Here is a 27,665-nt window from a genome sequence, read left to right on the forward strand (position 1 = left end):
AGATTTTACTTGTTTATATAAGAGACATTTTTAAAAAGACATTTATTTTTCATTTTTCCTGGCATTAGCTAGGGACAATCTTGCCACAATTCTACTTTATAAAACTGGAAGAAAGGAACACTCAATTTGATGTTCATGTGAAATATAATTACCCACTTTTCTTCCTTTACAACATGTACTCCATAGACAGGATGACAAGGCAAGAGGTACATAATACACTGCCTGTCATTAATAACAAGTGTGCTCTTTTGAAATTATTTTACAATAGCATTTATTGAAAATACCCTTTACTTGCTTTTTGGACTACTATGGATATTATAGAACTTTAACAAGAATTGCCTGTTTCAAATCAAAAATATAAATAGGAACTTATTAAATAAATGAAATGACCAGGTACAGTCATAAACAAGTATTGTAAATTTTAATACATACCAAGTTTCATTTTTACCCATGACCCTTAAGATGATGCCATGGGCAGGCTCTGGGTCCTATGCCAGGACTGCAGAGAGACACAGCTCCTTCACCTTGACCTGAAGAAACATTACACACTCTCCAAGGTTTTTCCAAAAGTCTGCCTACTAAGTAAATCTTTCTTCAATCTCCCAAGCATATGTGATCTCTTCTTCCTTTAAATCCATACAGTATCTGGCCTATCCCTCCATAATAATGATAAAGCTAATAACAGCCCAAATCACACTGACTTATCCTTGGGAACTTCAAATATGCTTCATCCATGCTAAACTTACATTCACTATTCATCTCATTTCTTCCTTGCAGGCTCCTGCAAAGTAAGTACTGTTATTTCCACTATATAGATGAGGAAACTGGGCAAAGATTTGAACTTAGGATTTAACTCCAAAAATGGTGATCTTAACAACTCTTGGTCTGCATTTGAATTGTATGTGATTTCTGTCTCCTTCCCCCCATCAGCTGGGGAGTTCTTTGGGCAGGTACCACATGTGACCATCTCTGTATCACTTTATATATCTTTACAGCGTCTTACACAGTAAAAAAAAAAAAAAAAAATCAATTCTCTGTCTTCTAAAAAGCAGCTATTCTTTCCACATTTGTCTCTTAAATTGGAACATATGCTCAGTTGGTGTCCTGATTTACATGGTGATCTCTTCATTCTTTTCCTAAAAAGCTGTTACTAGCCCTTGGGTGTTTCCTACCAATATTATCTTAGGATCAATTAGTAATCAAACTTGGGTAGAAGTTTAACTACTGCAGATGCTTTCAAATTGTGGTGCAGAAAGGACTCTTGAGAGTTCCTTGGACAGCAAAGAGATCAAACTAGTCGATCCTAAAGGAAATTGACCCTAAGAGTTCATTGGAAGGACTGATGCTGAAGCTCCAATACTTTGGCCACTTGATGCAATGAGCCAACTCATTGAAAAGGACCCTGATGCTGGGAAAGACTGAAAGCAGGAGGACAAGGGGACGACAAGAGAATGTGATAGTTAAATGGCATCACCAACTCAATGGACATGAGTTTGAGCAAACTTGGGAAGATAGTGAAGGACAAGGAAGCCTGTTGTGCTGCAGTCCACGGGGTTGCAAAGAGTCAGACATAACTTAGCAAATAAACAACAACGAGAAGAAGTTTAACTACTCAGAGAAAAGATTAGGTCACTGTGGAGTCACTAAATTTCTTTAGATTTCTGAATGCCATCTGAGTATTAATCAGAAATTAATCAGAAATTCAGAGGAGAAACCATCTGAAAGTGAAGGGGAAGGCAAACAGAGATAATTAATAGCATGTTAGAAATAAAACATCATGAGTTCAATAGGTTTCTAGAGAACATGCCGATTATACTAAGATCTTATGAGGAAGGGAAACTGCTGAATGCTTATATCTTTGTGATTCCCACACTGAGGTAAGACAGAAACACAGACGGTGGCCGACCAGGAGTCCAGCTCCTCCTGACTCTGTACATACTCCATCACCACATATCCTGGCAATGGCATGAGAATGTGAAAAATCACGTGAAAACGCTATAAACAGTCTTTCAGGCAGGACATGAGTAGCCTGTCTACCAGCTGTAGCTTGAAGGAAGTCCTAGGAGAGTTTGGGAGTGATGTCATGAAGGAAGTCGTTATGTATAAAATGATATCAAGCCTGGGTACTTTTGTATCCTCTCTGTTTTGCTTTGGACATTGGTGTTGTGGCCTGAAAGGTGACTCTGTAGATTATTCTTTCCATTAGCTTGGCTCGGCAAAGGAGGAAAGAGAACTGAAAGTAGCTGTGTTGGGGAAAGGGGTCTGAGTTTAATAGAGGGTTTGTATTTTTATAAATAGAAGAGACTTAAGAATGTTTTTATGCTGGGAAGAGAGAGTCAGCATAGAGAGAGAGAAGAGATTTGAGAATGTTTTTATGCTGGGAAGGGGGAGTCAGCAGAGAGAGAGAGAGAGATACGATGTTAGAAATTAGCTAAAGGGGTAAGTTACGGAGTAAGTTCCTTGAAGTAGCCCCTGAGTGCTATATCAAGTTTTTGCTAAATAATTATTTTAGCCTGAATGGGGCTCAGGGCACAGAGGTATCAGCACTGATCTGGAGGAGGGCTGGGTTTACAACTGAGCTGAAGGAAGGAGTGAAGAGAGGATGCAGATATGGGTATGTTCAGAGAGGTGTGGGGTTTGAGTCGGGAGAGATGACACAGTGACTTCTGAGTTCTTTACAAAGGAGATGAGGTCACTGCCTAGACTGAGAGGGAAATAGGTAAGGCAGAGGGCTTCTGGAGATTGGAGAAGGTTAACAATAACTGTGAAATGGACAATAGAAGAGCTGCCTTGTGTTGAGGGCATAACTGAGGTTGCAGACCACTTGTAGTGTGAGCAATCTGTATGGTGTTAGGATTTTCTTTACCTGGGGTAACTATTTGCGGTAAAGAAAGGGGAGAAGAGGCAGATTTACCAAGAGCTGAGCCATTGCTGGGCTTCCCAGGTGGAGCTAGTGGTAAAGAACCTGCTTGCCAGTGGGTTCAATCCCTGGGTCGAGAAGATCCTTTGCAGAAGGGCATGGCAATCCACTCCAGTATTCTTGCCTGGAGAATCCCATGGACAGAGTCTAGCAGGCTACAGTCCATAGTGTCACACAGAGTTGGACACGACTGAAGTGACTCAGCATGCATGCACGTGTAGGCATTCCTATATAATTTTTTTTCTTTTTTTTCCCATTTATTTTTATTAGTAGGAGGCTAATTACTTTACAATATCGTAGTGGGTTTTGCCATACATTGACATAATTTTTAACAATCCTGTTATATGTGTGGGTTAATCATATTTTCTCTCAAAGACTTTGGGTGGATACAAATAAATGAATATCCTGAATTGCATTTTGTAGCACTAAGACTTTGACTTGATTAGAATTATTGATAAGACAAGCTCTAACTCAGCTGTGCCCAGAAATTCCTTCTCACCTGTCACTCTCATCTTACTTATCAGGAAAGTACTCATCCTGGACTTCCCTGGTGGTCCAATGGTTAAGAATCCACCTGCCAACGCAGGGGACACAGATCTGATCCCTGGTCCAGAAAGATCCCACATGCCACAGGGCAACTAAGCCTGTGTGCCACAACTACTGAGCCCACACGCCATAACTACCAAAGCCTGCATGACCGAGAGCCTATGCTCTGCAACAAGAGAAGACACTGCAATAAGAAGCCTGAACACCGCAACTAGAGAGTAACTCCTGCTCACCGCAGCTAGAGAAAGCCCTTGAGCAGCGACAAAGACCCAGCGCAGTCAAAAATAAATAATGATGAATAAACGAATGAATAAAATAAACGAATGAATAAAGTACCCATCCTTTCACTCATTTCATATGTCTTCCACTTCATGAAGCTTTCCTTGACTGCCAGACCTAGATGTCAGTTCTCTCTCCTTTAACATCTCATGGCACTTTGATGATAATTCTCTTACGATACTTATACACTGCTTTCTGTAGTACAGTTATTTGTTTGTTTGTTTGTTTTTGCTATTTAACTCCTGCACCATTAGGCTCTAAGCTCTCTGAGGACACTGTCTGTATTCAATGCATCCCTGTAGCATCTGGCAGGTGCCTTGTGCACCGTTGGTTTGAAATGAACACTTGAGGAAGTAGATGGATTATGAAAAGGAAATCCCAACTTTACAAAGGAAGTAAGTTAGGATGTGAATATTCTTTTTTTTCAACAAAGCTTCATGTTTTTGCTAAATAATTAGTTCTTGTAAGGCATTTAACGGGTTTCCCTAGTGGCACTAGTGGTAAAGAACTCCCTTGCCAATGAAGGGGACATAAAAAATGTGGGTTCAATCCTTGGGTTGGGAAGATCCCCTGGAGGAGGGCATGGCAACCCAATCCAGTATTGTTGCCTGGAGAATCCCATGGACAGAGGAGCCTGGTGGGCTATAGTCCCATAGTGTCGCAAAAGAGCTGGACATGACAGATGCGACTTAGCATGCATGCACATACAATGCATTTAATATATAATTTACAAAATTTCAAATGAACTAGAAACACTTCAGTTTCAAATTTTTAACTGACCTAGAAACAATTTCTTTGTACAAAGTACATGTATGAAACCACTAACTTTGGATTATTTGCTAGCGCTCATGTTTTCGTTAATAGAAATTGTTGAAACTAAAGAGCTTTGTTTAGACTTTTCTCGTTCTCTTGGTTATTTGTGCTCCTCTTGGAAACTCTAGCTCAGCTTTTAAGGCCAAACATAATTCTCCAGAGTAGGAGAAGGTGTAAGCAATAGACCTCATTTTAGGATGATTCAGTCCGGGCGAGAGAGCACAACCTCTGGAGTCGGGTATTCCTCAGGTTCAGTCTCGTCTCCACTCACTACCACAGAGTTCAAGGAAAATTTTACTTCTCTGAACTGTGTCCTTACAAATTAATGGCAATAACAACACATCTAGCTCACAAGTGAGTGGTGAGAAGAAAATATATGTTAAGTGCCTAATCACAATGCTCAATAAATGATATATTCCTTAACTCCCGAGCCATGATTGTGTCTGCTTCTTTCATGGGTGTAAGCGGTAGTGAAGAAGGAAATGGCAGCCCACTCCAGCCTTCTTGCCTGGGAAACCCCATGAACAGAGGAGCCTGGTAGGGCTGCAGTTCATGGGGTCATGTGACTGAGCACACACGCATGAGGAGGGTGGAGGAAGATGTGTTGGTAATAATGCGCTGGCAGTACACAGGTAGAAATGAAAAAAAAATTGGAAAAATGTTCTGAAAAGGTGCCTTGGTGAGAAAATTAGATCAATATCAGCCCTAGTCTTTGGAGATGTAGATCTTCACAGTGTGCTTTTATATTTGGCTTAAAGCATTTCTGAAAGAACAGGTTGTTATGCCACAATGGGATTACACAAAGACATTACAAAACAAAATATATGTTTTAAGAATTTCCTAAGATGTCTGTGTTATTGGTCCTGTATATAACTTTCTGTTCTTCGGAAAGAGAGGAGTCACATAGCAAAGGGGGTCCTCAAAGGATCACCTTACAGGATCTATACTGAGGAGTCCCTACAACTTTAGTTATGACATAGTAGAAAATGTCTCTGCAAATGACTTGAGCATTTTATTTCTTGGATCTGTGATCACTTATTATTTTAACCTTTCAAACCCAGTAATTTTAAAGCATTCGACTCAGCTACGGTACTTTTATTGGCCTGGAAACGTTTTATTGCAGCTTGGCTGACATTTTCCCTTACTAATGTCATTAGCACTACTTAAAAATGAATTATGTAGGGGTGTACAGTACTACCTTTGTTTTGAGAAAATATTACGATTTTTATGAGCACATGAGGTGGGTCTCGTGGGAGTAAACATTAGCAACATATATCTTTCTGATTCTCCAGGCATGCTTACATTTCTAATAAGCACAAGTAGTTTGGCTTGGAAAAAGGCCTGGAGTTAGATTTATTTTTTCAAGATCATGTTGATTCTCATAACATCCCTTAAAGAAAAGTCCAGCTTCAGAGTCACTAAGGCTTAATTAAAATCTCTAGCACACAGTGTGTTAATATCCCTTACCTATTTTGGAGTTTTAGCTCCTGGTAATTATATGCTAACACGGGTGTTCAATAGGTCGTTGAAATCAAATAAATGCAGGCATCTTTAAAGTCAGATATTATGTTCGTCTACAACATTTTCATATTTAAAAAGTACAAAATAAAGGAAAAGGGATGTTGTTTAACCTTGGAGAACCCTGAAGGGATGGACAAAAACAAGCATTTTCGCAGGAAAATAAACATTATCTGTGGAAAGAAATCCTAATTAAAGAAAATGGAAAAGCAAAGAAAGAACAAAATTCCTTAATATACAAATGCTTTGCTGAGTCTTTAATAGGTAAAGACTCAGGGTCCCAAACTGTGTTTTCCTGTTTCTGTGAAAGTGCCTGTAGAACTTTCAGTTTCTGGGCGGGATTCTCAAAGTGAGGTCCTGAGGGCAGGTCCATCTTCATCTGGGAACTTGTTAAAAATACAGTCTTGGGACTGCTCAGGGCTCAGAACTGGGGTTTTTGAGGGCAGGGCTGGTGATCTGTGTTTTCACAAGCCCTTCAGACTCTCTTGGGCTTCCCTGGTGGCTCAGCTGGTAAAGAATCTGCCTGCAATGCGGGAGACCTGGGTTTGATCTCAGGGTTGGGAAGATCCTCTAGAAGACGAGATGGCAAACCCACTCCAATATTCTTGCCTGGAGAATCCCATAGACAGAGGAGCCTGGTGGGCTATGGTCCATAGCACTGCAAAGAGTAGAACACGACAGAAGCAACATAGTACACACCACGCACTATATAAAAATGTTATAACATTTCTGGCTCAACTGAGGAAAATTTGATACTCATTCACTATATTTACAAGAGTATTCCTTTCAACATTTTTCTGTTTTATTTTCTGCTTTATTAGATTTTTAAAATATTAATAGCAAAAGTCATAATGCTTGTTAAAGAAGTCAGGCACTACAGAGATGTATATATGAATATAAATGTGCCATATCTCTGTTTCAAATAGCCTTTTTTCTTAATTTAAGTACAATATATGTCTATTCTAAAACATTTAGAAAAGGTAGCCAAGCAAAAGAACTGAATCACGCACAGTCTCCCATTCTGAGATAACCCCTAACCCCTGTTAATATTTTGGTGTAGCTCTTTCAATTTTCCCAATACTTGTATTTATTAAAAATGGTACCTACTTTTTTGCAATGGATCTTTTTTGCTCACTACTGTCTTCTGGGCATTCCTCTGCATCATTAAAATGGAAAATCTTACATTTCCTAAAGCATGAAATCATGTATTTCCTAAAGCATGATATGTAATATGTGCCATAGTTGATGCATAAAGTGTTTTTTTTAGTGTTACATAAACACAGTTTAAACATTTTTTAATGGTTACACTTTTTGTTTGCGAGTAACTGAAAAATACAACTCGTACATTGAGCCTGTAATTTTGCAGATACTGTTGCCTTTAGTAAGGCTAAAGAAGGTAGCACTCTGATCATCGACTCTTATGAAGACTATGTGGATTACACTGAGATCCTTAGTTGTGCCCATGAACGTTTCAAGCAACTTCTTGGACTCGATGACAGTGAGGTGTTCATCCTATCAGGCCCAGTGTTCCCTTTCAATGACAAAGTTTTAACTCGCCTTGTCCAATCCCAAAATGAAAATCAGAGATAGCCTATCTATGTAATTTAATAAAAATCAGTATAATGCTCTATCCTAGATAAAAAGGAGAAACAAGAGAGAATAATTTGTATAAAAGAATATATATTTTAGTGAATTAGGTGGCTGGTCTTGACTACTATGGTGGACCTAATGGGAGATTCAATGAGAAAGTGAGGTTGGGAGTACAGACACAAAGAGGCGAGTTTCAAGGTAACTCAAATACTGTGAGTGGCATGGCCATTGGAGATGCTGATTTTCCAAAATTGTGAACAACTTTCGGTAAAGTTCTGAACAAGATAAAGAATGGTCTTCCCTGATGTACAAAGTAGCTGCATTTCTGGAAAAATCAGCATATATTATATGAAAGCTGGCCAAAAAATTTTGCATTTACATGTTAAATGGATTTAGGTCTGGTTTAGGTAATTATGGGGCTTCCCTGGTGGTTCAGCTGGTAAAGAAGCCACCTGCAATGCGGGAGAACTGGGTTCGATCCCTGGGTTGGGAAGATCCCCTGAAGAAGGGAGTGGCTGCCCACTCCAGCATTCTGGCTTGGAGAATTCCATGGACTGTATGGCCCACAGGGTCGCAAAGAGTCAGACATGACTGAGTGACTTTCACTTTCACTTTCTGGGTAATTATGGGCTTCCCTAGTGGCTCATAGTAAGGAATCTGCCTGCCAATGTAGGAAGCCTGCGTTCAATCCCTGGGTTGAGATGATCCCCTGAAGAAGAAAATGGCAACCCACTCCAGTATTCTTGCCTGGAGAATTCCATGGACAGAGAAGCCTGGTGGGATACAGTCCATGGGGTTGCCAAGAGTCAGATACAACTGAGTGACTAACACTTTCACTTTCTTTTTCAATCATTTCTCTAAGTTTTTATGAAGACATTTAGGGGGTTAACAAAGAGGTATTTATGTTCCTTGGGAATAATTTCTTCATTTCTCAAAGGACTGCTTAATGGAATTGCCCTCAAGTGTGTTCGGTAACCAAAGGACAATTCCTCCCATCCCTGCGGAAGCCCTGTGGTGGGGGAAAAGTTTGGTTGGAAGATCTGGTTTGTAGTTAATGTTACCCTTTTCACATAATTAGCTTTGTGATCTTGTGCAAGTCACAACCTCTGTAAGCTATAATTTTCTCACCCATAAAAATGTACTAAAAATACACTACCTCATCGAGCTGTGAAGATGAAATGAAATGATATATGTGAAGATGGCTTGTAAATGCTAAAGCATGATATAAAACATCAGTCGTTGGTATTATAAGAGTGCAATATCTAGTCCCACCTTGAGAGATTTCAAAAGCACAATTCCCTAGCTTCACAGATACAAGTCGTTTTGTGCAATGAATGCAGGTAATTTTTGAATACCATATGGGGACAGTATCTAGAGAAAGTGAAGAGTATGAAAGGAAAGAAATGAATTCCAGTGAGAGTCTCTCTGTTTACAGCTCATTCCTTCCTGTGCCCTCCTCAGCAAACACTAGGGCCTGATTTGGCACTGCAGCAGTACTAATCCTGGGCTTTTGAGCTTTTCTCCTTATCATCAGATCTCACGGACAACATCAGGTTACCCAGAAGTCACATTACTGGTTAATCTAGGATTGGTCTGCTAGCTCAGGATTTCTGAGTTCAGGCTAGGACGAGAATTTGCTATTTCTGGCAGCCTATACACTGTTGGAAAAACGAATGATTTTCACTGAGACTCTGTTCTCTTTCCATATTTCAAATGATTCAAATGGTCTCTTTCTGTGAGTGGATTCAGGTGAGAATTACCCCCATGAGGTGCTTATCAGAAAATGGCGATGCTGACAAGACCCAGACAGTATAGCCTAGAGTGAAAACGGCATGTTCAGAAGGGTAGGGGACAACGCTGAAGGCACCTGGCTTGGAGACGTATCTCTGACACTTAACCACCCTGGGCCTCGATTTCCCAGCTTCAAAGTCAGGCAGTTAGACCAAAACTGAGTCATGAGGTCTCCTACGTCTCTGCCCACATTTAAGATTCTATCATTCTGTGGGTCAGTTTAGAGATGAGGGGGTGTACCTTCCCAACCTCCTGCCATGGGCAGGAGAGGAAGTACTCCACTGGAGGGTCCCAGGTGGGCCTTTGGGAGGAGTAAGGATTCCTTTCTGTGACATCACAATGTCCAGCCCAGGCTCAACCCTGGCTACTGAGGAGAAATTATCTGCTGTATTAAAGGTGGGACGCTACCTGATGGAGCTAGAAGGAATCAGCCAGCCATGACTCTGGTTCAGGTACGTGACATTTGCTAAACTCAGAACAAATTTACTATGTCTAAAGGAACAAGGGGCTTCCCTGATGGCTCAGACAATAAAGAATATGCCTGCAGTGCAGTAGACCTGGGTTCAACCCCTGGGTCAGGAAGATCCCCTGGAGAAGGGAATGGCTATCCAGAGGACAGGACTACGAGATAGGCGTGTCTCCAGACTTAGGAGTAACAGGGTAAGCACAGAGATGATGCACCAGTTACTTTTGGGCAATGTAAAGGATCCAAATGAGCAGATCAAATGCCACAGGAGCTCCCAGCAGAAACATAGCTGTGGCATCTTCTCCAAACAGCCAGATTGACTACTATGAAGACACACCACAAGGACATTTTCAAGACTGTTGGTGCCTAGTCCTCTCCCCATCCATTGAGGGGTGTAAAAGAGGCAAGAGAACCTCAAGAGGTCAGTGTAAAACTGCTTTCTAAAACAGTCTTCAGTTAGTGCCTGGTGATGTCTATTCTTTTATCCAGGTATTCTTTTAATAGCTTCTCCCCAGAATGATGTGAGTGAGTGGTAACTTGCTTCAGTCATGTCCGACTCTGTGTGACCCTATGGACTGTAGCCTTCCAGGCTCCTGTCTTTGGGATTCTCCAGGCAAGAATACTGAAGTCAGTTACCATGCCCTCCTCCAGGGGATTTTCCCAATCCAGGGATCGAACCCGAGTCTCTTATGTCTCCTGCATTGGCAGGCAGGTTTTTTTTACCATTAGTGCCACCTGGGAAGCCCCAAATGAGTAAGATACTCTTTGTGACCCACGGACTATAGCCTACCAGGCTCCTCTGTCCATGGAATTCTATGGGGGAAGAATAAACTAAATGAAAAACAAGTTAACTGAAAGAAGTATTTTAATAGAAGGTTGTATAAAAAATGCAAACAAAATAAAAGGGAGGGAAAAGATATTATGGATTAGCAATCAATATTGATTTTCAAGTCTGCTTTTGAAGTTTCAAGGCTTAAAAGGCAAAAGGTCACCCCTAGAAACAGTGAAAGAGAAGGGCCTTCTGGTTGAGAAGAAAGTAAAACAGCTCAGTTGAGACTGTCTACTGCTCCTCCCCCTAAAGAACTCCCACTAGTGAAATCATCGCTGGGGAGGCAGACAGTTCTGTTTTCTTTACCTTGCCTTGGGGTTTTGGCTTCTAACTTATTTGTTTCTTCCTGGAGTCTCGAGGCCCTGGGAGCCTCTGAGTGACGGCAAATAGCTGCTCTGTTTACCAGGAGGGCGGAGGGTGGGGTGGGTGCCAGGCTCTGACTCATCTACATTGGCTGCCCTCGGCACACCACGACCCCAGAGCCAAGTGCAGCACTGTTCAGGCAGGCACGCTGAGATCCGCCTGCGAGATCCAAGTTTATTGCCATGTTCCTTTCCCAAGTGGAAGCAGCAGTCCAATGTTCTGACAGGTAGATTAGTTGCCCGCCAGGGACCCCAAGAGGAACAGACAAGGCGGGGAGACCCAGTCTCTATCCACAGCACACAATTTTAACACTCTGGCCTCCAACACCCTGGGAATAAATATGTCCCAGCTGCAAAGCCAATATTCACTCGCTCTATAAAAGTAGTAATAATCTGAAGCATGTAAATAAATCCAAAGGCTCAGATAAAAACAAAATGTGTTTGCACATTGACTCTAGCACATATTCAACTTCCATCTAGAGAAGCCACTATGATTTTCACAATTAGATTATGACCCAACCTCAAGTCCTTGGAAAGTAAAAGCTCACTGGTCCAGTGTTTAGACTTTATTCATTTTATAGTCATTGAAAACTACATTTGTGCTGTGCAGTTGTTAGTCGTGTCCCACTCTTTGTGACCCTAGGAACCACAGCCCACCAGGCTTTTGTCCATGGGATTCTTTAGGCTAGAATACTAGACTGGGCTTCCATGCCCTCCTCCAGGGCATCTTCCCAACCCAGGTTTCAAACCTGCAAGTCTTACATCTCTTGAATTGGCAGTTCTTTACCACTGGTGGCATCTGGAAAGCCCTGAAAACTATGTTTAAGTTTAACCTAAAATAACATCCACAAAACACAGAATATTCTAACTTGTCTACATTTACATTTATTGACTATAATGTTCTCTGACCCTTGTGTTAGTCACACACCACAGACTTTTAGAGTTGGGGGGCAGGTAACTAGAAGATCATCCATTCCAATGTCCTAATTTCCAGTAAAGGAAACCAGCACAGAGAGGTTAAATATCTTGACTTAGGCCATTGAGCTAGTTAGTGCTATCTTGAGCCTAAGGCTTAAATCCTCTCACTCTCAGCCTGGCGGCCTCTTCAGTACTCCCTGCCCCAATTCATCCTGAAGGAATTTACTGGCTCATACTTGAACTATTTTAATTTCTAAGTCAGGATATTCTAAGATAAGGAAATCTCCTTTTATCACCTTAGTGTGGTTATTGGTAAACTCAGGTACTCTAGGTAGGTGACACTATTCACCAAAGCTCTCCCAACCTTCAGCTCCAAACAAAACAAGCTTTGACCAAGCTCAAGAGAAAGCACCTAAGACCTCATTCAAAAGGCTGAGAATACAATGAAAATGAATCCAGGGAAATGGATTGCCTACTCTGCCTTCTGACCTGATTCAGTTCAGTTTAGTTCATTTCAGTCACTCAGTCATGTCTAGTACTTTGCGACCCCATGGACTGCAGCACACCAGGCTTCTCAGTCCATCATCAACTCCTGGAGCCTGCTCAAACTCATGTCCATCAAGATGGTGATGCCATCCAACCATCTCATCCTCTGTTGTCCCCTTCTCCTCCTGTCTTCAATCTTTCCCAGCATCAGACCTGATTAGAAGTAGTCCATTTAAAAAAAAAAAAAGGCATTTATACAGTTAATGACCTTTTTGCTTTATAATAAATATACAAACTTTCTGTGGCCTTTTCCAGTTTAGGTAGATCACTTTTCTTATGTGTAGTAGTAATAGTTGCTCAGTCATGTCTGCCAGGCTCCTCTGTTCATGGAATCCTCCTGGCAAGAATACCAGAGTGGGTTGCCATTTGCTATTCCCTTCTCTAGGGGATCTTCCGGATCCAGGGATTGAACCTGTGTCTCCTGTGTTGGCAGGCAGATTCTTTACTGTCTGAGCCACCAGGGAAGCCTTTGCTTATGTGTATGCACGTGTATCCTCTGTGGTATGTATGTGTGTACTCTGCAAATGCATGTGTGAGTAAACTTAATCTGGCAGGCATGGAGGTTTACACCATCCGTGGTAACAGACCTATCTTTATTACCTAGTTTGTCTCCTATATGAGCCTTTCCTGACTTAAACCATGAATTGACATTTTGTTTAGAGTCATTGATAATTTAGGAGCAATTTAAGGCATGTCCAGAGTTCGTTTTATGTAGAATTATCTATGTTTTGCTGCTCTAATTAATCTGTAAGTTTGAGTCCAGGCACTCCCTGATACAGATACTCAGAGTTTCCTCCAACTGAATTCATTGCAAGTTTATTAACATCAGCCTAAAGTCCCAAAATCTGAAAGAAAATGAAATGAAGAGTTGTTGAATATAAGCACAGACCTCATTTGTATAGCCACCGGCTCCAAAGACCCGATTAATATTTTCTAGGTCACTAGCTTGTTTTTTAACTCACTGAAATGCATTTATCCTATAAGGATCTTCCATAGGTTTCTGGTTTTCCAGATTAACTGTCTTTAATAAAAGAGAATTATGAAATGATTACCAACAGGAAAGACGATTCCATCATGGCATAGGGTTTAAACAAAGCTGTAGTAGTATCTTTCAGCTTCCATATTCATTTCAAAAGTTGTGCAATAGATTGAGTAATTTTATACATCTTATCGCATCAAACGGCAGGAGAAAGCTTGACTATGAAAAATGGAGGGATAAGAGGAGCTTTCGTTTCAGATTCTCCATTGTGGGTTCTGAACTTTCAAATATCTCCAGCAAGCTGAAACACAGGTATGCTGACTGTACTTTTGAAAAGCTTTCCACCTGAGAAATGCATCCTGACAAGTGTTATTAACAGCCGTGGGAGAGAAAAAAGAGAAAGGAAATCTACCTCACCAGAGATCCTGACATTTGACTCTCTCCCTCTCTCTCCCTCCTCCTCTCCTCCCTCTCTCAAGGCCGCCACCTGGGGAGCCTTGGCAAACGGCCACACCTGGATGGCTGACACATGCCAGACACTCCCCTTCAACTTAGCCCAGCCCCCATACCCACTCTCCCAAGAATTGTGCAACGAGCCCTTTGTAACCCAAGGTCTGTGAAGTCTGGAAAGGAATGTGACCCGGAGCCAACAGGCGCTGCTGCCACCAGGGCCAAGAAGGAACTCTCCTGCTGTTTACCTCGCCCTTGGGGGAATCGCAGAAAGAGCAAGATGTGCTCTACAAGGAAGGAGAACGGAGCCCTTGGCAGGAGTGAGAAGCAGACACCCCAGGGCCCGCTGCCCTCATCTCTGCCAGTGTCCAGAGGCGTGCTTTGGGCTGCTCTTAGGAGAAGACTCTGAATCAGTTTTGAGTCATTCCACTTCGTCTGGTTGTGCCTCTACTGAACGTTGTGAGTGGTAGGGCCCATTCCTCCAGTTCCCCAGTGTAGGATGAAGGGTGATCGTAATGGATGTGTGTGTGTGTGTGTGTGTGTGTGTGTGTGTGTGTGTGTTACTTAGTCATACTCAGCTCTTTGAGAACCCATGGACTGTAGCCCACCAGGTTTCTCTGTCCATGGGATTTCCCAGGCAAGAATACTGGAATGTGTAGCCATTTCCTCCTCCAAGGGATCTTCCTAGTGCATGGATCAAACCGACATCTCCTATGTCTCCTGCATTGCAGGAGGATTCTTAACCCGCTGAGCCATTGGGGAAGCCCCACAATGTAGTATAGTTAACTATTATATTATTTTACCAATACTACTTATAAACAAAAGGTGGTCCAAGAAAAACAGACTTGTTAGCCAGTTGAGAAGACCACTCACTTGACAACTAGAATGCCAGTATTCTTCTGCTCCTTTCAAGCATGTTTAGAATGCAAAGCCATTTCTATCAGCAGAGGTGAAAGCTTTCCTTTCATGTTAGAATCAGTTCTTTGTACGCTAGGAACTGACATTATCTTACTCCTCTCACCAGCATAAAACTTCTTGTATCCTGTCCTTCCAAGGTGGTTATTATCCTTTCTTCTTTCTACCCCAAATGAATTCAGTGTCAGTTTCAATCAAATCTGTAGTTTTTGACAATGGACGATGTACCAGTATACCAGGCACAGTGGCAATAACAAAATACAATGTTTGCCATAAATTGGGTTCTTTTAACAATTAAGGATTTAGGTGAGGAGATGAGATATACACCTGTGAAGAGTTCAAAAACAAAGAAAGAACTGCATAACCATGTAAGAAATGCTCTTGTGGACTTCAGAGTGCCCAGGACTTCAGAGAGCCCAGGGCAGAGGCAAAGTTGTCTCCAGGGTTTAGGTTGCTCATCACAGCACAGTTAGGACTTGAGAGAACTTTTGAAGAGAAATAGAACCGTGACTGATGCAAGCTTGGGGAGGAAGACAATTTTCTGGCACAAATTTTGGCCCCGGCCCAATGGGTCTTGTCCCGCTCAGCCCTCATCTCCACCCTCTCCCCGTGCTTTCACAACGCCTTCTTTGCATGTGATACGAACAGTTCACAAGGTTGCTTTGGGACAAGGAAACTGGAGTCCCGGAAACATGACACTCCAGAAAGGATGAAACCCACCCTCACAGGTGCTGTCTGTGAAAGGGCCCACCTGCCGTAACCTGAGTTGTGTTGCACTTTAATTATGGACCTAGGCTTCCTGACTTTACGCCCCAAGTCAACGTGTTCTAAATCTGATTCATTATCTTCCCCCAAATCTGATCTCCTTTTGTGACTCCCATCTCTGCCCATGACCTCAGCACATTTCCAGCTATTCTGGCTAGAACTGTGGGCCACCAGGCCCAGGAGGTTAAGGCTCCACATCTCTTTGGAATCCATCACTTCCTGCCGGTTCTGCTGGCAGCTGCCCTGGACCAGGCTGTTTCCCATCATGTTTCCCGGGGTAAGTCATCTCCCCAGCTTCATTCCTCTGCACTCTGCTGATCACACCTTTCTAAAATAAACACTAGAGTTTGTCACTTGCCAGTTTTAAAACAGTTTACGTTTCCCACTGTTTAAAAAAAATGAGGACTGAACTCATCTTGGGCTTCCCAGGTGGTGCAAGTGGTTAAGGTCCCGTTGACCAATGCAGGAGACGTAAAGGACCCGTGTTCGATCCCTGGTTTGGTAAGATCCCCTAGAGGAGGGCATGGCAACCCACTCCAGTATTCTTGCCTGGAGAATCCCATGGACAGAGGAGCCTGGCAGGCTACGGTCCATGGGGTCACACAGAGTTGGACATGGCTACAGGGACTTAGCATGCATACACAAACTCATCTTGGCTTTCAGGAGGTCCTTCACTTTCTCCAGCCTCCCTGAGCCGTGCCTCTCCCCGGCCACCTGTTCACCTGGTCCTCCCCACCCTCTGCACCGGATGGATCCCTTTGCTTCCCTTTCTCCAGCCTGCCCAGAACTTTCCTACCCTCTGTTCTTTCTTATGCAGGTTTATTCTGATAGCTAAACTCCTGCACGAATCCTCCTCAAAGGGGTGACCACTTTCTTCCCCCATTACTTATGATCTTCTCATGACATTCTTATTATGTATGACCCTTTATGCTGAAGGAGTAAGCTGGGTGTGGTTGGAACACCAGGGAGAAGGGAGCAGAAGAATTTTTTAAGACAGGGATTAACATGTCAGAGAGGATTCCCAGGTGGTGCTAGTGGTAAAGAATCTTGTCTGCAAATGCAGGAGATATGCATTCAATCTCTGGGTTGAGAAGATCCCTTGGAGGAGGGCATCGCAACCCACTCCAGCATTTTTGCCTGGAGAATCCCTGGTGGGCTACAGTCCATGCGGTCACAGAGTTGGACATGCCTGTGCAACTGAGCACATAGCATGTCAAAAACTCAGAGGAGACAACCTGTCTCCTCTGACCAGCTCACAGGAGGTAGTGGAAGTCGAGTCTGAGTCGAGGGGAAGGAGCCGAGAGGAGATGGCTCTGGAGAAAGATGCAGAGGCTAGCCCTGCTAAGGAGCTGGGACTTTAGCTTGACATCAGCGGGCCACTCTAAAGGGTTATAAGCAGGGGAGGGATAGGATACTACCTGCATTTTAAAAGAATATAGTGTCCAGAGAAAAGATGGGAATGAAGAGAGCCTGGAGAAAGGAGTCTCAATTAGAATGCTGGCAGGGTAAACTAAGGAGGTGATGAACTGGGTCTAGATTAGTGATAGTGGGAAGAGAGGAAGACTGGGCTTCCGGGAGCTTTAGAAAGGAGGACTAATGAGGTCTGGTTGATTGACCAGGCCTGGATTACTTGGAGGAGAAGTGAAGAAAGACAGCCAGAAAAGGCCCAGCAGACACTGTCCTAGGTGCAGTACCACTTCCTGATAATGCCTCACACCAGGGAGACTTCACATTATCCTGAAAGAAACAGGAGGCAACAAGGATTTCCTGGCCTGGGTAACCCTACCTTTTTTTTTTTTTTAACTTATTTTTAATTGGAGGATAATTTCTTTACAATACTGTGGTGGACTCTGACATGCATCAACATGAATCAGCTCTAGGTATACATATGTCCCCTCCCTCTAGAACCTCCCTCCCACCTCCCACCCCATCCCACCTACGTTCTTGAAAGAGAAAACTGGAAGTGGTGTGGAGCATGGCCAGAAAGGAGAAGACTGGTCACAGACAGACTAGACAGCAGAGCTACTGAGGTGGGGTGTTAAATGCTGACAGCGCACAGCTGCTCAAGGCAGGGGGCCCTTCTTGGTGCTGGCAATTCTTCCTCAAACATAGTTTAATGAAAAAAAAAAGTGTTTTAATTGAAAAGTTATATGTGCATGTTGTAAAAAAAAAAAAAAAAAAGAAAATTAAACAGTGCTACGCTATGAAAAACAATTCTCCCTCCCACCCCAGGCCCCAGTCCTTTTCCTCCATGGAGATTTTGCAAGTTTTACATACTCTCCAGAAAGGTTTTGTACATATACAAATGTGTCTGAGTATGTATTATGTGCATGCTCTCCGTGTACATATGTGTATATACAGATGCACAGATCTACTTTTAAAAATGAGATTAGTATACAGAAGCCTTGTGTGTGTTAATTGCTCAGTCGTATCCGACTCTTTGAGACCCTGTGGACTGTAGCCCGCCAGGCTCCCCTGTCCAGGCAAGATTTCTGATTCTCCAGGCAAGATTTTGGAGTGGGTTGCCATTCTCTTCTCCAGGGGATCTTTCTGACCCAAGGATTGAACCCTGTACTGCAGGTCTCCGGTACTGTAGACAGATTCTTTAGCATCTGAGCCACCAGAGAAGCCGAAACATAGGCCTTCCTTTTTTTAAAAAATGGGAAACTGTATTTCGTTATACCATTTTTATGTCAGCTTCATTCTCTTCAGTGTCTACTATGGCAATGCTCCTATGGTGATCTCACAAACCCCCTGCTGATTAACATCAAAGTCAAACTTGGTTTTGAGGTGTCCTTTTCCTTGCACCCCATCCTCAGATCCTCCTGTGCTGGCTGCTTTAAACTCTTCCTGGCTCCACCCTGGGGCACTCTCTCCCTTCACGCAGCTTTTTTCCAATCTAAAGTAAGAGAACTCCCTCTGCAGCCACACAAATTTAGCACAAGCTAAATTTTCTTTCATCATGGAGTCAACTGGCCAACCTGGCTTATCAGATCATATTTCTTGGGCAAAAAGATCAGTCTTTAATCTATGAAGTGTGCTTCAAATTGTACCTATACAGGTGCAGCAAGGCGGGTTATCAACTCTAAAACGTCAGAGCCCCACTGCCAATCAGAGTTAAGCTCAGAGTAGTGGAGATTTTTCTTCTCAGAGATGACGCTTTGAATAAGGCTGGCCAAGGACTCTCCAGACACTTAGCTTTTAGAGGACACTGTAGTTGATACAGGCTCCCATCTCTTTCATTCATTTGCTAGAGTCCCCAGGGCTCATAGGTATTCAATGTATCTTGGTGAATAGACATCTATGCCTGTAAGTATTATTCCTGATGGTCTTGTCTTCCTGTTATTTTGATTTTCAAAGACTTGGTGGGCATTTTATCATCTTTTGCCCTTCACAGTGTAAACAGTAATCAGACCCTTTTTCCTCCCCAACTTGGATTTCAGTGTATAAGTGCTAAGTCACTTCAATCATGTTCAACTCTTTGCAACCCCATGGACTGTAGCCCACCAGGCTCCACTGTCCATGGGATTCTCCAGGCAAAATGCTGGAGTGGGTGATTATACCCTCCTCCAAGGGATCTTCTCAACCCAGGGATCGAATCCTTGTCTCCTGCATTGGCAGGCGGATTCTTTACCACTAGTGCCATGTGGGAAGGCCTTCATCCTGTTCTACCCATTCCCAAAATCTGCCCATAAAGCCAGGATAAAATGCACATGAATAAAAAATTCTACAGGTGTGCCACCTGCTGATTCACCCATGGGACAGGCCTGGGCTTTCCCTTTGTTGGGTCTGCTCCTCGGCCTACAAGTTGCTGCTCCTTACTTCCTACCTCCACCAGCACTGTCAGGAAATACTGTACTAGGAGCCCCTAAACCAACCTTGTATAAAGGGGACTCCTCTGTCCCCTCTCTGGGCTGCTTCCTGCGAGTCCCCTTCTTTGGGAGAACATAGGCAGTCCTAACAGTGCGGCTGAGTTGGGTAGGTCACAGCAAGCCTCGGTTCCTAGAGAGGAGGAATCAGAGGTTCCTCTTATGTCTTACCCAAGTTTACAGTCACGGGCTGAGTCATCTGTCCCCCAGGCCAGTGTTCCCCAGAGATATCAGTTGTGAGGGGGTGGGGGCAGGGCTGCAGGGCCAGGTGAAGAACAGTTTATCTCCAAGGCAGCAGCTGAGGGGCAGAAAGACATGCAGGCTACGCCAGATGACAAGGGAGGTCAGCATCCCTCTTGCGTGTCTGCTTCCACGTACACTGATGTTTGATAACTGGACCGTAAAGAAGGCTGCTCACCAAAGAATTCATGCTTTCAAACTGTGGTGTTGGAGAGGACTCCTGAGAGTCCCTTGGACAGAAAGGACATCAAACCAGTCAATCCTAAAGGAAATCAACCCTGAATATTCATTGGAAGGACTGATGCTGAAGCTCCAATACTTTGGCCACCTGATTCGAAGAGCAGACTCATTGGAAAAGACCCTGATGCTGGGAAAGATTGAGGGCAGGAAGAGAAGTGGGAGACAGAAGATGAGATGGTTGGATGGCACCTTCGACTCGACAGACATGAGTTTTAGCAAGCTCTGGGATTTTGTGATGGACGGGGAAGCCGGGCGTGCTGCAGTTCATGGGGTCGCAAAGAATTGGACATGACTGAGTGACTGAAGAACAACAAAGAACAACAGCACAAACAAAGTAAGTGCTGCTAGAGATGCTGGAATGGGGTGGACCTTTCTTATGAACAGAAACAGAGTCCCTTTAGTCTTCATGTTTCACTGGAAGGGCCTGGAAAGGGCTGAGATTCCCATCTGTCTGGAATTGAAGTGAATGACTCACTATGGACCCCATTCCCAACGGAACTGGCTTTGGCTTATATCATGTATTCACAGAAACTCAGCTTCACTGTTAGTTTGCAGGGATCCACCCAGAGGATTCTCCATGGCAGGCCAACAGGCACGCATTTGGGCTGCATGGAATGACATTTCTAGATTAGATCCCTGGTCTGGCTCCCTTTGTTTTGTTGTTGGTTTGTTGTTTCCAGAGCCTGCAAACCTGATGACAAGAGCTGAGGGCAGCTGTGCTTATGTCAGGCAAGGCTCTGAGGACATTGTCAGATATTTACACAGAGAAACAGTCCTTGGTGGGAACAACTTGAAAAAAAAAACGTAAAATAACATTGCTTATTGTTTTCAAGATCATTCTACTTTAAAATTTTTTAAACATAAAAGGGGGGCTTCCTCAGTGACTCAGATGGTAAAGAATCTGCCTGCAATGCAGGAGATGCAGGTTTGATCCCAGGGTGGGGAAGATCTCCTGGAGAAGGGAAGGCAACCCACTCCAGTATTCTTGCCTGGAGAATTCCACAGACAGAGGAGCCTAATGGGCTACACTCCATGGGGTCACAAAGAGTCGGATACAACTGTAATGACTTAGCACGCACAAGCAACTAACACACATACACAAACATAAAGGATAAATGAACTTCAGGTGTTTTGAGAGCAATAGAGCCATTGTTGTGAAGGCAGCACACCCTAGAGGTGGATAGAGAATCTGGAAGGTACACAGAGACATGGTTGCTCGTCCTGGCTGCCAAGGACTCACTCATGCCCTTGGACAAATATCCACTTCACTGCTTGACTAGGGGATCTTGGAACCTGTGCACCAACCGGGGCTTTGCTAGTAACTGTCCAGTGTTAACATGAAGCTCCTCTGAGCCTCAGAGGAGTCTCTTGGTTTATGAAATGGGAATAAGAACTCTTTCCCTGCCTGCCTGCCCCAGCTTCTGTGGCAGTCAAATGAAGCTATGTGAAAATACCTTATTAACCGTCGAGTACTCCATGTTTCTTTCCCAAGTAGGGCATAATGTCTTTCGATGGAATTGAAAAAGGAGTTTGGGATGAGAGTGATGGAGAATGGTGAAAGGATTAGGGTTCCCCTAGGACACACAGGCAAACTCTGGGAGATAGTGAGGGAGAGGGAGGCCTGGCATGCTGCCTTCCATGGGGTCTCAAAGAGTTGGACAGAACTTGGCAACAAGACACACAGAGGGTATGGGGCATGGTTGCAGCTGGTACCAGAGATAGTGGGTCTGTGGTGCTGACATCTGCCTTAGCCATTGATGCACAGCTGGATGTTGGCTGGAGTGGTAAAAGGAATTGGGAGCATGGACAAGGGAATATATATTATAGTTACAGTATCTAAGCTGAAAAGGGAGAGGATGGAAGAGAGGAACAAGCTGATAGATTTGGGGAGCTGGGGGTACTAGTGAGATTAGTACCACGAGCACAGGGAAGTGAGGTGGTGAGGTAGGCAGTAGTGGGTGAGGCTGGAGTTCAAGGTTTGTGACCTGGAGAACATCCAGGTACCTGAACAAGGGGTCACAAGGGAGGGTGGGCTGGCTGGGAGGACTAGGTGGGAGCTGAAGGACCTTCAGTCAAAGGTCAGTTACAGGACTTGGGGTGGAGAGAGTGAGAGCCGAGTGCCACGATCCTGAGGAACACGAGTGAGTTGATAGATCTGGGGACAGCCATGGGGCAAACGGGACCTGTGGACGGTAAGGACATCAAAGGTTGGGGGCAGAGTGTCTGGAAGGCTGGAAGGAGAATGCTGCTGCAGCTGCTTCAGGGCTAGGGAGGCCCAGAAAATAGAATGGCCCCAAGGCGTGCTCAGATTTAAAAGTTGATATGCAGTATACATGAATTGGTCACCTTATGTACAGATAATCAAAAGTTGTAGGGGCACCTTGGCCTCAACAGGTAAACTAATATGTGTGTGTAGTCAGTCGTGTCAAACTCTTTGCAACCCTTTGGACTAAAGCCCTCCAGGCTCCTCTGCTCATGGAATTTTCCAGGCAAGAATACTGGAGTGGGTTGCCGTGCCCTCCTCCAGGGATCAACCCTGCATTTCCTGTACTGGCAGGAAGACACTTCACCACTGTGCCACAAGAGAAGCCTGTGTAAACACACAGAACAAACTGTTTTGGACAACTCCTTTTAGCCATTGACATTGTAAGTTATTGTAGGCTCAACAGCATGTGGGAGTTGGTTCGCACCAGTGGATGAGGGATGCACATCGTCAAATTTTCTGGAATTTTGGCAAGCTGGGTGTTATGTTGGTAGCTTGAAGCAGACCTGGGAGGGAACAGTTATGCCAAGAAAATTTTCAAACACTTCACCACTAGGGCTTTTTCTCCCCTGGAAATCTGGTTGCTGAACATTTTCCAGTACACCACTGAATAGGCCTAATGAGAACCTCCAATCTGCCCAGCCTTACAGTCCTGTTGTGGGTTTAACTGTGTCACTAAAGGAGAAATGTCATAATGCCCAGCGTGTGTGGATGTGACCTTCTTGAAAGTAGGGTTCTGCCCATGTAATTAAGATGTCAGTTAAGATGAGGACATCATGGAGTAATAGTTATTGTTGTTTAGTCGCTCAGTCGTATCTGACTCTTCTGTGACCCCATGGACCGTAGCCGCCACCTGCCCCCCACCCTCCTCTGTCCGTGGATTTCCCAGGCACGGATACTGGAGTGGGCAACGTGGGTCCTTAATCCCACATGACTGTAGTCTATAAGAGCAGCCGCAGACACAGACACACAGAGAGAGGAGCACCGTATGAAGACAGAGCAGGGAGGACACTGTGGCGATGGAGGCAGAGACTGAGGCATGCCAAGGATGGCCCAGTGCCAGAAGCTAAGAGGATGCCATGAGCTTTGTTCCCTTGGAGCCACCAGAAGAAACCGGCCTGGCCCACAACACCTTGATTTCAGACTTCAGCCTCCCAGGGCTGTGAGATGATACGCTTCCGTTGTTCTAAGCCATCCACTTTGTACTAGCTTGTTCAGCATGGCTAGAAACCGACACCTGCCATGCCATCCAGTCTGGGCACCAGACCGGCGGAAGTTCCCCAGTGAGAACTATGGAGGGAAGATCCCTGTTCCCGTGCTCTGGCTCCCAGGGAACCCCCCCTTCCCCCTCCCCCAGCCTGGCTGTCCTGCACTGTCATCTGCTCCTCCTTGTCAGCTGCCTCGGATTGTCGAGTGTGCTTTTTAAAAAAAAAAAAAAAATTATTTATTTTAATTGGAGGATAATTACTTTACAATATTGTGATAGTTTTCGCCATATATCAGTATGAATCGGCCATAAGTACACATGTGTCCCCCTCATCCTGAACCCCCCTCCCACCTTCCTCCCTATCCTATCCCTCCAAGTTGTCACAGAGCACCAGCTTTGGGTGCCCTGCTTTATACATCAAACCCACACTGGTCATCTATTTTACCTATGGTAATACATATGTTTCAATGCTATTCTTGCAAATCATCTCACCTTCTCCTCCTTCCTTTGAATCCAAAAGTCTATTCTTTATGTCTGTGGCTTCTTTGCTGCCATGTATGTGGGATTGTCATATCATCTTTCCAGATTCCATATATATGCGTTAATATATGGCATTTGTCTTTCTCTTTCTGACTTACTTCACTCTGTATAATAGACTCTAGGTTCATCCACCTCATTAGAACTGACTCAAATGCATTCCTTTTTATGGCTGAGTAATATTCCATTGTGTATATGTACCACAACTTCCTTATCCATTCATCTGCCGATGGACATCTAGGTTGCTTCCATGTCCTAGCTATTATTATAAATAGTGCTGCAGTGAACACTGGGGTACAGGTATCTTTTTCAAGCAAGGTGAAAAGACAGCCCTCAGAACGGGAGAAAGTAGTAGCAAACAAAACAACTGACAAAGAATTAATCTCCAAAATGTACAAGCAGCTTATGCAGCTCAAAACCAGAAAAATGAACAACCCAATCAAAAAGTGGGCAGAAGAGCTAAACAGACATTTCTCCAAAGAAAACATACAGGTGCATAATAAACACATGGAAAGATACTCAACATAGCTCATTATTAGAGAAATGCAAATCAAAACCACAATGAGGTATCACCTCACACTAGTCAGAATGCCCACCATCAAAGTCTACAGACAATAAATGCTGGAGAGGGTGTGCAGAAAAGGGAACCTTCTTACACTGTTGGTGTGAGTGCAAATGGATAGAACCACTATGGAGAACAGTATGGAGACTCCTTAAAAAACTAGGAATAAAACTAGCATATGACCCAAGCATCTCACTACTGGGCATACACCCTGGAGTGTGCTTTTAAGTGTAGATGAGTTGTCTCCTCTTCTAACTGGTAACCAGAAGCTATAAATTCAAGGTAGCTGAGTGTGAGGCCAGAGCAGCCCTTTCAGACTGCAGTGTGCTCTTGCCTTTAAAACACTTACCCCACCTTGCTGGTTGAGGAACACCTGACTGAGATCTGGTGTTTCGGGACCTCTGTGATGTGCCAGAGAGAGAGAGAGAGAGAGTGAAAGCGAGAGCGAGCAAGAGCGTGGGAATGGCTCTTGGCCTCTGCCTCCCCCAGCAGCAACCAGTAGGCACTGATGTGCTGGTTGTGGATTCGCTGCCTGGAGCTCTTGGGTCTTCTGCTCTGGCCCAGTCAATGGGTATGAGACCTCTGAATTGCAGTAACTGCCCCTAAGTTTCCCCCTTCAGACAGAAACTTCAGAACAGATTTTTATAAGGTTATGTTTTAACCCCCCCAACTGCCTAGCTACTCGACACTATTGCAAAACTTCAGCTTCAGAAGAACGCAGCAAAAGGGTGGTGTCCCCTCTAGCCATGGCTTGCCCCACCCTGATATTTCCATGAGTGTTTTTCTTGGTGATTCTCAGAATCTCAGGTAGCTGAGGGAGCCGCGTCAGCGATGAGTATCTGTCTGCGCGTGTGTTCAGTCATGTCCAACTCTTTGTGACCCTGTAGACTGTAGCATGCCAGGCTTCTCTGTCCATGGAATTTTCCAGGCAAGAATACTGGAGAGAATTGTCATTCCCATCTCCAGGGATCTTGCCCATCCAAGGATTGAACCCGGATCTCCTGCGTCTCCTGCATTGGCAAGCAGATTCTTTACCATTTTGCTAGCTGAGAAGTCCAGGGATACTAAACAGAACTGGTGATTTCGGGTGAGGACTGTTTAGAAGCTGAAATTCCTGTTTACGGTTCATTACATTTTGAACACCAGAGGGCGATACAGTCACAGGGAATAGATGCTCGGCTTCATTTTCCTAATGTGAGATCAAATGTTGAAAATTATTCTTTTGACTGTTTTGCTCTGTCCCTAAGAAAGATACAGCAAAGGCTTTTGAGACCACTTTCTGGATGTCCAAGTCCTGACGCCGGGTCGTGGGACACCCACCAGAGGGTGCTGGGCAGGGTTACAGCTTCCTTTGTGGGGAAGCCCTTGTCACTGACCCTCCCACCCCATGCTGAGACTGTCCGGTCTGCTCTGCTCTTTGGGAGGGTGTGGATTGTGTCCCAGGTACAAGCTAATTCGTGTGCGGACCCGGCTTGTTACTTCCAGGGCCAGTCATTTAACTGGTTTCCTGAGTTCTACACTTAGTATCTGGCCCTGAAAGAGTGGAGAAGCCCGATAGAGGAGACCCCACAAGGAGGGCTGAAGGACTGCAGGGGTCCTGTGGCTCCCCTGGAGGCTCAGACAGTAAAGAATCTGCCTGCAGTGTGGGAGACCCAGGTTCGATCCCCCGGTCGGGAAGATCTCCTGGAGAAAGGGAATGGCTATCCACTCCAGTATTCCTGCCTGGACAATCCCATGGACAGAGCAGCCTGGCAGGCTACCCAGTCCATAGGGTCACACAGAGTTGGACACGACTGAGTGACTAATGCTCTCACTACTTTTACTTCATTAGTTGTTGCCCTGACAGTTGGTGGGACTTTGGTGGTGGCCAGCTGGTGATCCAGCTGGTGACCCAGGGTCTGTGGCCCTGGATCAGCTCTCACCAATCGTCTCTGGCTGCGAGGATGTTCTGGCAGAATGTTCATGGCTTCTGGAGCACTCTGGACAGCGGTGCAGGACTCATGGAAGAGTCTGGGAGAAGCAGGTGTAGAGCAGTTGGGAATGGCCCAGGGGAGGTTTGACAGGGGTGGTGAGGGCCCTGGAAGGGGTGACAGGGCTCAGCTTTGGGTCTCTGAGGCCTGTGAAGAGAGCCCGAGCTGCACAAGTGCCCACCTAGGAGGACAGGAGGGAGACAGCATCAGAGCCTATCTCATCCTGCAGGCTTAGAAGCCATGGATGTGTGTATGTGTGCCCCTGACTACATATCATTCAGAAAGGAGACTGTCTACTGGTGGTCCAGTGGCTAAGACTCTGAGCTTGCAATGCAGGGGATCGGGGTTTGATCCCTGATCAGAGAACTAGATCCCACATGTCTCAACTACAAGTTCATGTGCCACAACTAAGACCCAGCGAAGCCAAATACATTAAAAAAGAAGAAAAAGAAAGGGGCCTGTCTACTTCCACCCACTGGGAGAGGCATCTCAGCTTTAGCTATTCAGTCTGTGCACCTTCCAAAGGCATTCAGCAGACAGCGAGACTGTGCTTAGCAATGACATGTTGTCAACTGTAAAGCACCGCTTACTCCACAAAACAGAAGAAGGTCATGCAGACCAAAAAACTAATGAGTTGATTACAAGTTAGTGGGTCCTAGCTGTTCATCTGAAAGACAAACCTTTAGCAAACAGAGGGGGAAATGGGTATTTACAATGCTGTTGCTGCTGCAAAGTCGCTTCTGTCACGTCCAACTCTGTGTGACCCCATGGACCATGGCCTGCCAGGCTTCTCTGTCCATGGGATTCTCCAGGCGAGAATACTGGAGTGGGTTGCCATGCCCTCCTCCAGGGGATCTTCCAGGGACTGAACCTGTGTCTCTTATGTCTCCTGCATTGGCAGGCAGGTTCTTTACTATTGTGCCACCTGGGGAGCCCTGTACCTACAAGAGAGGGCACAAAGTCATAGCCATTACCCCAGTGAGTAAGTTGAAATGTTCCTCTGGAAAATCCACTGTGGACATGAGAAACTGGTGCAAGTTCAGAGGACTGCCCTGCTTCCAGGCCTGTGGTTGTTGCAGGAGCTGCTTGA

At 44.6% G+C, this 27,665-nt stretch overlaps 1 protein-coding gene across 3 annotated transcripts in view; it reads left to right on the forward strand.

Annotated features, from left to right (window-relative positions):
- Nucleotides 1–9,697: 9,697 nt before the first annotated feature.
- The window catches only part of DNAJC5B (DnaJ heat shock protein family (Hsp40) member C5 beta), a 92,454-nt gene continuing 74,486 nt past the window's right edge, over nucleotides 9,698–27,665 (forward strand). For all 3 annotated transcript variants that reach the window (XM_043483786.1, XM_043483785.1, XM_043483784.1), the window contains exon 1: nucleotides 9,698–9,909. Coding sequence is in view for 1 of the 3 variants with exons in the window: in XM_043483784.1 (XP_043339719.1) it covers nucleotides 9,895–9,909 (15 nt within the window). In the remaining 2 variants the exon portion in view is untranslated. The remainder of the gene's footprint in view (nucleotides 9,910–27,665) is intronic.

This window comes from Cervus canadensis, chromosome 12 (genome assembly GCF_019320065.1).
Source record: "Cervus canadensis isolate Bull #8, Minnesota chromosome 12, ASM1932006v1, whole genome shotgun sequence".
NCBI classification, from domain to species: Eukaryota; Metazoa; Chordata; class Mammalia; order Artiodactyla; family Cervidae; genus Cervus; species Cervus canadensis.